This window comes from Haplochromis burtoni, unplaced genomic scaffold, assembly GCF_018398535.1.
Source record: "Haplochromis burtoni strain Fernald_Lab_line unplaced genomic scaffold, NCSU_Asbu1 Contig_813, whole genome shotgun sequence".
Lineage (NCBI taxonomy): Eukaryota > Metazoa > Chordata > Actinopteri > Cichliformes > Cichlidae > Haplochromis > Haplochromis burtoni.
The window spans coordinates 100731-111647 of NW_024583174.1; the positions used below are offsets into that span (position 1 = coordinate 100731).

Below are 10917 nucleotides of genomic sequence, written 5' to 3' on the forward strand. Positions count from 1 at the left end.
CAGGCAGATGCTGAGGAAGGCCACCTCTGTCCTGTTGTGTTCAGATCATCTTCTCTTTAATGATTTTCAACTGCTTCCATCAGGTCACCTTTATAAAGTGCCTGCAGTGAAGACAAAGAGACAGATTGTTTTTTGTACCTGCTGCTATTATTAAAGTTAATAACACTAAACCATAAGTGTTGTTGCCATTGCACATTGTACTTTTTTGATGAAAAATCTAGGTTGTTTTGTCAGGCTTATATTAGATTATTTTGGAGTGTGTATGTGATGTGTTGGTTGTCTGTACTGCAAATCAATTTCCCGTTAGGGACAATAAAGGTACCAATACCAACACACTGTACTTCGATGTGTAAACGTTTTCTCACCCTGCTCTGCTCCTTGGATCAAGTGTCAGAGCTGCAAACCATGTCTGACTTGGTAAAAACTGTTTAAGGTTTTACAAAGAGCGATCGATTCGTTAGCAGATCATTGAGCTTAGTAGAGAGAATGGAAGAGGTATGTCCCACATGAGAGTATAAGAAACACAATCACCACTATAAACTTGTTCAGGCTTATTTTTACTATCAAGTGCTATCAAAATGAGAGATGACAAACTGGAACAACTTTTTAAGGTATTTTATAGCGATTTTTGGCAGAATGGCTTCACAACAGAAAAATGATTGATAAGTCAAATTCTTGTCAAATTAAATACACTTCAGGAGAATGGGTTAAAGTCCAGTCACAAAATATGCAGAGATCCAGACGCCCCTGATGCCACAGGAGTGTCAAAAGTGATGTTAGATAAAAAGCCTTACAATAAACACCACACTCTCGTCGGCTCTATTCCTTTATTGTGAAGTAATCTGGGAGAAGTGTACAGCGTAGACCTCTGTTGTACCCTGACTCCAGATCAGTTCAGATGAAGGGGAGGAGACAAAGTGCCGACTGTCCGTTATTCCTCTTTCCTGACTGGACTGAGTCTGATGTCAGCTGAAGCTGTGGGGTCAGGCGGGCTGGCAGTTTACGCCTCCAATTCAAAGTCAAAGTACTGTGGGTCAAAGTAATGAATCCTTACGTATCCGTCTTCTCCTCCACTGCTGTAACTGCACAAAACGACAACAGCAGGAGAAATGTGTTAACAACTGCTTCAACCACGCTGTCTGCATATTTGAAGATGATGGTCAGGAAGACGGTCGTCTTTTACCTCTTGCCGTCAGGGTGGAATGCCACACAGTTGATTGGGCCGAAGTGACCTTTGACCCTGCCAAACTCCTCTTCATAGGCAGCATGGAAGAACCTGAGTACAGCAAAGGTGGTTACCACCACAACAGGTTCCTGAAAGGACTAAAATCAAGCATTAAAAGGGGAATCCACATCTGTCACGTTAGCTTACCTGGCCTCAAACTTCCCGATCCTGGTGGAGGTCGTAGTGACCTCCATGGCCTCCTGTCCACCTCCCATCACCACCTGAGTGACACAGCATTGAGTAAATATTAAATGTCAGACTGATCCTCTGTGCAAAGGACATGCAGCACCTGTGAGGGGCTTCTCTTACATGGTCCATTATCGGGGAGATGGCAGCAGAGTTAACAGGTCTCTCTGTCTTAAATGTCTTGATGTGATCCAGAGAAGTCGAGTCAAACAACTACAAGAACATGAGGAACATGACCAACACTCAGTAACAGCATCAGAGACATCTGCATGTGACGTTTAAAGCGAACGTACATCAGTGACCTGATCGCAGAGGTTGTGTTTAAAGGCTTACCTTAGCAGTGTTGTCCTTGGAGGCAGAGATGAACATCGTCAGATCCACAGATGTCTGGATGTCATTGATCTGCTTGGTGTGCTCCTTGGCCTTCTTCAGGATCTCTCCAGACTGTCCAAAACATGAAGCATGTTTCAACATGACGCTTTGAAGCGGGATTCATTTTTTTCTTGTTTCAAGCTCCGCATTTTTATTCAGGCAAAAAACAATTCAAAATAAGCCTTGTTCATTTCATGTTACAGTGGACCTCATCAGTTCATCCTGTCTGAAACAAGCCGTTTTGGCTCTGCTCCCTTTAAGCCATTTCTGTCCTGATAAGCTGCCTCTTGCATGTCTGAGATAACCATACAAGGACACCCTCTCTGACATCACACAGGGCCAGGGTAGGGAAAAAAAAAAAAAAAAGATGGTGTGAAACTGTTTGGAGCAGTCTGGCTTACAATGACTCCTTGTACATACTCTGGTGTCATATGAAATTCTGGTCATGTTTAATATGAGCAATCACCATGGTAACAGCATATACAGAAATCAAGGGAAAGGTGAAGAGGCTCCATTTTCATAGCACTGTGAGCTGTGTGTAGATAGCACGTTGCTTTCTATGTTGCCTGTTAAATACATTCCCACATGTTCCCAGTGTGTGTGACAAACCTTGGCACTAAACTGGTTGATCTCTCCGTTCTCATGGCCAGCAATGACAAATTCTCCCAGAGGTCCCCACACAGCACTGGTGATCTTGTGGTCACTGCATGGTACGGTCAGGTAGGGCTGGTTGTCCTCTGCAGAGAGAAGAGAGAGAGAAATTACAACTTTATACCACTGACATGAGCCATAATCCGCATATACGGCAATAATTCCACCAATACAGTAAAACTCTCTCTAAATTAGAGCTGGGCGATATAAGATTTTTTCCTATCACGATATGTTTTTTTCATTTCAGGCGATAACTATATATATCACGATATAAGCCAAATAACTATATTTGTAAGATTTAAATGTGCCATTGCTCACAAGTAAAATGTGAAATAATCAGCAGCTTGTTTTGATTTAAATATTTATTTCCCATAATAAATAAAATATTGCAAAATAAAATATAAGGCAAATATTGCAAACTACACAAAAGGCAGCCGCTAAAGCGTTTAAGTTTCAAAATAGAACAAACGAAACAGACTAAATCGTCAATTCCACTTAGAAACAAAATATTCATTCTAAAAATAAATCTTAGTTTGTTTTACAGAAGAACAGACAAAATTGACTAACTTTTGTCAATATCAAATAAACTGAGAACTAAAAGGAAATTCTCAATCTCTCCTTGTTGTATAGCTTAGCTTTTCAAACAGTTTTAACAGTTACTTTAGTCTGACAAAAGCCGAATGACGAATTAGCGCTTCCAGTCAGAAAGCGATTTATTGCATTTCCAGACTTACTTTCGGCACAATTTACAGTGCGCTACTCTGTTTTTTGTCAGAGTTGAAATAGCAGAAATACCTTCACACTACGGAACTTCTATGGCTCTTCCGTTCAACAATCTCTCCCGCATTGGAACGGTCATCTGTTTTCTCTTCGGTAACCTTCGGTCACGCTCCAAGTTGATTTTTCTGTAGTCGGCACACTCATTTCCTCCATTACCCGGGCGGCACGGCGGCTGGCTGCTTCCCAAACAAATACACATGTGCGGCTTGGCACTTGTGCTGTACGTAACAAGTCACGTGACGTGACGCTGCAGCTATGATTGGTTCGGCTCTGCGCTACTTAATTTGGATTGGCTGTTTTTTTTTTGGTTGTTTTTTTTTTTTTTAAGAGGACAAGAGTGGTGAGGCCTATCGCAATAGTTTAATTTTTCTATTGAGAAAAAGTTAGTTCGCAATATATATCGTTATCGTTCTATTGCCCAGCTCTACTCTAAATACATATAAAACTGAGACAAAGATGAGTTACTTCACACTGGTCTATGGAGGACAATGTGCTCAATGGTGGCTTCAAAGCACCTCCTCTGATGTGTGACTCTTTAGTCTTGTAGTCCTTTTTCTTTAAAGATCAACATGACTGCTAACACTGTGTATATGCACCTATCTGCTGTGGATCCCGCAGGTCAAAGAAGTTCAGGAAACACTGGTAACCCATCTGCTTATCTGTGGAGAACATGATGATGTTGCCGCTGAAGTCGAAGCCGCACGTTCGAACAGCAGAGTTGGTGTTGAGCAGAGCCAGCTGTTTACCTGTGGACGACACACTGTGGGCTTTATGACACTGTAGAAGAAGCTACTTCCGGTTAGAGATTGTCTCATACCTGAGTGGTTCAGACGATGCTGCAAATATGGCATTAAAGTGGATACATTATGTTTTTCCCTTTTCTCTTATACACCGTTAAAATGGTCGATGCTTTTATTAAACTCAGACAAAATTTAAAATGACAAGTAATCCCCACAAAATCCTCAGTTTTTTTTTCTACCCATGGCTCTATATGTCATTGAAAACTTAGGCTGTGAGCACAGAAGCCCCACCCACCAATCAGCCAATCAGAATATAGTTACACTTAACATGAAAGGAGCTAAAACAGCCAGACTGAGAGAGAAGATCAACTGAGGGAGCAGAGCAAAGCCCAGTATACCACACATGAAGATTAATTTGAAATCATGCAAAGCTAGTGAAAGAAAAATGATTAACTTGTTTTCAACCTACCGGTCTCACAGTCCCACAACCGACAGCTGTTATCTGCTGATCCTGTTAGCACATTTTTAGTGTCCCCTGAGAGAAGACAAGTTAAGGATCCAAACATACGTATCCTCAGCACAGACACTATCACAGGATTACAAACTCATCCCAGAAAGTTTGCTCTGTTCATCTCGATGTCACATATCTAAGACCACCTCAGCTCATGTTTTTACGATGAACATAATTACTTTAGTTGAATTTCCTTACCTGGATGATTGAGCATGCACGATCGATACATTACAATCTCAAACTACATCAGTTTGCTACAAAAAAAAAAAAAAAAAAAAACTTTTCCAAGCATTTTTTCCAGAAAAATAAGGATACAGTCACAGTCCACACACCACACAGCTCCTGTGTGTCCGTTGTAGGTACCAAGCCTCTCGCCATTGACCGAGTACCATACGTTAGTTACCTGTAGAGAGAGATGATCAACGAGTTGGCCAACTGCAAACAAACTAACAAACAATGGATGAGTGAGCTTGGCTATTATGAACCCACCGTGTCTTTAGCTACAGAGAACAACAAGTCTCCTTCTCTGTTGTACTTGATCTGAGTGATGGACCTCTCGTGGCCCTGGAGCAGGATCGGTTTCTGTGAACAACACAAACATTGATTTTAGATCAGCAGGTCGCCCTGTTTCAAAGGGGAAACAATGCGCAGGGCTCTACGATGACGAAACAACTATTAACGTTGAAATGCTTAGCAAAACAGCGAACGAGAGAAAATGGCAAAGAAGAAAACGGGAAAGCAGCTTTCCACTTGTAGCAACCACCACAGGCCGGCGAAACCTCTTTTAGCTACACCCAGCTAACACTAGCTCAAATATAAGCTGTCGCTGGCTAATTTTCGAGCTAAGCTAACGGTAGCACCAGCAGTTACGCTAGCTAAGCTGGAGGCGATCCTGGTATCAACAAACCGCTTCATTCGAAAACAAATATTAGCATCAGGAACCATTTACCAAGAAGCACACTAACCATTTTTGTCAGCTAAGTGTCGGCAGCAAGTCCAGTATTGTCGCCGTTCCTCCCGTTGAAAGAGAAATGATGAACACTCGTGTTTCATGCACCGGAGCCACGGCGGAAGAGGAAATGTTCTTCTTCTCTTGGCGGATGGGGAAATCGCATTCGAGCGCATTACCGCCACCTTCTGATTAGGAGAGTAGAGTAACGCTTAATAGTTACTATAGTAGTTAAAAAGAAAATCCCCCCAAATCTCTAGTCTGTTTATCTTTTTTGAACCCTTTTTTGATTCCAACATATTTGTTGAGGCTCCAGTCTGATTAAATTCGTTTTCACCCATACTATAAACAGCGTATATATTGCTACAGATAATTGTAATTTATAACAGTATATCATTTTAACTTATTTCCACATGTATAATTTCCCTTTTCCTCAATTTTACATTTATTTGAATGTAAAAACACATAAAACCAGTATCATATATATGTATCAGGTCACATTTCACTGCGTGTTATACCTGTATAACCATGCATGTGACAAATAAAGAATCTTGAATAATAATTCAATACCAAGTCCAATAATTTGTAGATGCAGGCGGGGGAAATGATCATTAGGTGAAAAATAATACATAAATAAATAAATTAATAAACCTATCAGGGACTTAGCAAAAAAGTGTAGGTGTGGTATTTTTTTGTAGTATCTACTATAGAAATTCATGTTGTTGTTTTTTTAACTTTGCAGCAAAAAACTCAGCAATTTTCTGAAAATAATATAAAAATCTCCTGTTTTATAATACAGGTCAGTCTCAGCAATGAGCTAACAGAACGTTTTTTTCTGCAGCGCATTCATTTCTTACAATTTAAACCCAAAGAGTTTTGTTGACAGATTACTTTACTACAGTAACATTTGTCTACCATGCAAGACCTGAGATGTACTATTTAAATTGCACATCATTTCCTTATAATTAGATAACTCTGGGATTAAACATTTAATTCAACTTCTTTTCCCGCTTATAGTATGGGGAGCTTTACTGGGCCGGCCCCTTAAAGCTCAAATTGGGCCATACATGGTCAATGACATAAAACATCTTTGACATCCCTGATCTTAAAGGTCTGAAAGTCCAGGGACTTCTGACACTCTAAAATTCGGCACAGTATCGAAAAATGTCTGGAATTCCTGAACAGTTAATGCGGAATTTTTGGAAAACCACCTCGACTTAAAATCCACCGTGGTGCTGTAACTGAGGCAAAATTACACACATACTCAAAACACAAGCATCACTGACCAAATATTTATAGAAGCATCAGATAAAAGCTTGAGTCTAGAAGGTCAAAGCTAAGTCAGTTCTTTTATTTAACAAGAAACAAAATATACAGAGCCAGAGAAAAGTACTGCAAAAGACCAAAAAACCAACAAAAACAGAAAGATCTTTGGTTCCTTCTTATGGTGAGTGAACCTCCCAGTCCACTGTGGGACAGGAATGAATCTGTCCTACGGGACAATGGAAGAGATTAGGTTTGTCATTGCGATATCAGATGAAAATGAGTCGTCACTCTGTTCCCAGTGCTACATATTATGTAGTACACAAGAATGTCAGAAGACACGTGTTCAATGGTCCATTAAGAGGCGGTCTAACTTTTCCATCTGTATTCACATCGGCTCAGTCGGTGCATCTTTCAAGAGATTCACAACATTACACTCAACATCGAAACAATCCGGTGTAGCTCAAGTGTGGGCCAAAAGGAAAAACAAATCTATATGTGTGTGTGTTCCTCTGTGAGATGTCATGTGTGGTACAGCACATCCATGCAGGACAGTGGATATAATAAAAATACATTCTCAGCTGAGTGCTTGTCAGATCAGACTGCCATAGAATAAAACCAAGACACGAGCGTTGCATAGAGGTCTTTGAACATTCAACTGGGAAAAACTGAAAGTACTTCTATCACACACACTCACCATACACACACCAGACAACCATGGAGTTTAAAGAGGTCATTACTGCAGAGTGACAAACCCGAACAAAATTAGCAAAAAGCAACTGACGTCATAAAACTAAAACTCTTTAGCAATGCTCTAAATTAATGGAGAGTATAGCGTGCTCTGCCAGATTTCCACATTTCAATGACAGATTCATCTTCCAACAATGCAGACGGACCAAAAGTTCAGGAATGCAAGATATCAGAATATTGACAAGTAAAATGATTGGTCGATCAGTGGCTGATATTTATCTGATGTCACATCAGTAATGTGCTGCCTCAATTTTCAAAAATAACATGCTTAAGTGCCATAAAATTGTCATTTTAAACATCAGTACGACGCTTTAATAAGTGGGACTCAAATTTCAGGACAGGCCTAAAAATTATTTTCTGTTTTTATGAATTGAACCTGCTAAAAATATTGTGCCTGATGCTGCTGTTAAGACTTCACTTGAAAGAAACACATAATGTGAGTTTTAGGATAAACACTGACAATCAGCGGGCAAACTGAAGCAGACTAACTGCACACACACACACACACACACACACACACACACACACACACCCTCTGACTCTTTACACCATAAAGCAGGTTGGCTTCACCTTACAGCAGTGTTGCTGTTGTTGCCGGGCCGATTGGACCGGAGGTGTAGGAAAACAGCACAACACAGAGGCGGTTGGTGGAATTACATGCACACTAGTAATGAGGTTAATACGGACATATATTTTGGGATTGTTAGCTAATAAAATAATATTTATTAATTGTCAAAAAAACATGATGAGATCTGAAGATGATGCGACAAAAACCTCTGGGCCTGAAAAATGTGAACACACAAAGTGCCAGAAACTGCAATTCCTCCAGTGGCCACTTGAGGCCTGCTTCAAAAGTCCATCCCCAAAGCCTTAAACTTTAATAAAAACGTTTCCAGCCTGGGAAAACAAATCCCTTCATAACACCACCATGATAACCTGTTATCCATGTGAATCAATGCCTGCCCTGACCGACACAGGGAGCTAGAGTAGTTAATTGCTGTTTGCTAGGTCAGCTAATTCTGAGCTGGACAGCTCCACCATGTCTGTGCTGCTGGGACCTTCTGGAAGATTTTATTAAATGAAATTAGTTTGTAATCTAGCTTGAAATTCTACTATTTTATTCTGTTGCAGGCATGTGTGCCTTTGGTTCGCACCCCTACAATTTATGAATGCATCTTTAATATTTCCACATGCTTGTACAAAGATGAAAAGTCACTTCTGACTTTGAAAATCCAACACAGTCGTGGCAAAAACACTAAATTTGAGGCTTTTAAATATGACTTAGACTGTATGTAAACGGTGGCCACAGTGGCATCACCCTTTGGTTTCTAAGAGCAATATTAAGGCCCTGGAGGTTATTTCAAATACGTTATTATAATCAATATGTTAAATATGGATAATGCTTTTAAAAGAGATGTTTCTGGAACTCTCATGGTGTGATTTAAAGCAGGAAATAAATTTACTCAGAGTATTGAGTACAGGAGTACATGTGAGTTCAGAAACGGAAAGGAAGAATATGGCAAACTTCAAAACAAGGGGAACAAACTCGAGAGTTAGAAATGAAGAGTCAGAATAATAAACACTTGCTCTGGATCTTAGTAAATAGAATGAACAAAGTGATGTAGTTAATGTAAATTTATTCATACGAGCTTTATATATACTTTTAATTTGCTAAAAATGCTTTGATAATTTGTATATACACAAATTTAGATGTGTTAATATGACTACATGGCATAGTTTATGTTGTTATGGTGGTCCTTTATGTCATCCTTGGTTTCTGTTCTTTGATCATTTTTACACATGTTGACATTAATATGTAGATAATAACTTGTAAATATGATCACTATCCTTTCACTATAGTTATTTCTGAAAGTATTGTAATAATATTAACTTGCGTGGCTGATTAGTTGCTTCCTGTAGATGACCACACTCGATAGATGCTAATAAAAACCATGAAAACCAAATTATTGCAGAAAATTGCATTATACATTTACGGTAACTGTGTGATAGTGTGCATGTAATTACACCAGCAGACTGTTTTGCAGAAGATTCTGGGAGATTACAACTAAACCCTTCTGTCAAACGCTGATCTGGTATTCTGGCCTCGTACATAAAGGTGTGACTTTGCAGTTTGCTTCAGTCCCAGTGTTTAACATGGGCTCCATCCAGCAGAGGAGTAGTGGGTTGCAGGCTGGTGGCTTATCTGTGGGTGGTTTGAAGAACGTGTGAGCAGTGCTGCTTCATTCCTGTGCCTGGACAGGCTGAGTGTTTGCCTCTTCCAGCAGGGTGTCTGTGTCCAGCTGCGGCTCACAGGGGCAGGAGTGGGAGCAAGAAGAGGTGGAGGCGGTGGTGGTGTCAGGGGCAGGGCAGGTGCCAGGCTCCAGCAGAGAGTCTGTAGGTGGTGGAGAGGGGGAGTCAGTCCCTGGGTTGGAGGTGGGGGCTCCCTCTGTGCCGCCGCTGAGGCTCTGGACCTTCTTGTTCAGCTCATTCCGTTCGACTTTGAGCGCCCGCCGGAGCTTCTCCAGCCGCTGGACTTTTCCCTGAAGTGCCTCAAACTCACGATCCCGAACGGCTTTCTGTGAATAAACACACACACACACAAAATTACAGCAACTGTGCTGTCAGCTTTTTAGCCATCTGTGCATTGAAAAACAGAAGATTCCACTTTCAGCTGTAAGGAAGCTGAAACATTGTCATGTTGTCACAGAAAAGATTCCCATTAGTGAGGTTTTTGGCTTCTTGTATCCATAAAACGAGTAAGCATGGATCTGTTTAACACCCTAAGAGAGACCCAAAGGCAGTGACATCGTTAGGACTCTGGACTGAGCCACCTGTGATGTCATAACCTTGCTGCAAAACAAGACTTGCAGGTTATTCTACTGTTCATGTGCAAAGTCACCAAACTTTTGGTTTGACTGGAGATTTGATGCATCCACTTCCTACACACACACACTTGCTTAAAAAAAAATGAATAGAATCACAAATGAATATAAACACTGCAGCCATAATAAACTGTCTACGTAAGATTCTACTGTCTAGAACCGTGGCTTGAAATTTTAAGGTTAGGTTACAAATGTGATAGTCTGTGAACCAAATGTGATGTCAACGAAGCCTGTAACCATTTATACTGCAGCTTCATGCCAATTTCACTGCAGTCTTATCATAAAGTATAAAAAAACCCACTAGAATACAAATAAAGGAGGTGAATCGACAACAAAGCTCAGCTCAGCTATTGTAGCATCACTTTTAGCACACGCCTCTGTTCACAAGGGTAAACAGGTTGAGCATAGAAGGGCCAATAATCCTTGTTCTGCTCTGCAGCTCAAAATAGTGGCACATACTCCACTATTTATGTGGCATCCTAAAATAAACTAGCTGCAGGTTAATTTAGGGATTGCCCTTCATCTTGTTAGACAGTTAGCAGCGACTGCCCCTTCAAAATAAAAGCAAGGATGTTGTCCACTAGTATACTAGTGGGGCTGTTCTCTAA

The 10917-nt window shown here is 40.5% G+C and overlaps 2 protein-coding genes across 2 annotated transcripts in view; both read right to left on the reverse strand.

Annotated features, from left to right (window-relative positions):
• Positions 1–538: 538 nt before the first annotated feature.
• On the reverse strand, positions 539–5570 carry eif3i (eukaryotic translation initiation factor 3, subunit I). Its single transcript, XM_005950592.3, has 11 exons — positions 5431–5570; positions 4955–5047; positions 4781–4868; positions 4424–4489; positions 3811–3960; positions 2393–2520; positions 1745–1855; positions 1535–1624; positions 1373–1446; positions 1184–1276; positions 539–1082 (listed from the first exon to the last, which is right to left on the reverse strand). Exons 1-11 carry the CDS (start codon positions 5431–5433, stop codon positions 1001–1003), a joined length of 978 nt encoding a protein of 325 aa, XP_005950654.1. The 5' UTR covers positions 5434–5570; the 3' UTR covers positions 539–1000.
• A 1174-nt stretch (positions 5571–6744) lies between these two features.
• The window catches only part of txlna (taxilin alpha), a 26229-nt gene continuing 22056 nt past the window's right edge, over positions 6745–10917 (reverse strand). Inside the window, exon 11 of the mRNA XM_005950593.2 lies at positions 6745–10003. Coding sequence (XP_005950655.1) covers positions 9668–10003 — 336 coding nt within the window. The 3' untranslated portion in view covers positions 6745–9667. The remainder of the gene's footprint in view (positions 10004–10917) is intronic.

Coding starts and splice junctions, on each gene's coding strand:
- eif3i (XM_005950592.3), bottom strand. Junction 4,869..4,954: donor TCTCTGTAGCTAAAGACACG/GTGGGTTCATAA, acceptor CTCTCTCTACAG/GTAACTAACGTATGGTACTC. Junction 2,521..3,810: donor GCGGGATCCACAGCAGATAG/GTGCATATACAC, acceptor TTCTCTCTGCAG/AGGACAACCAGCCCTACCTG.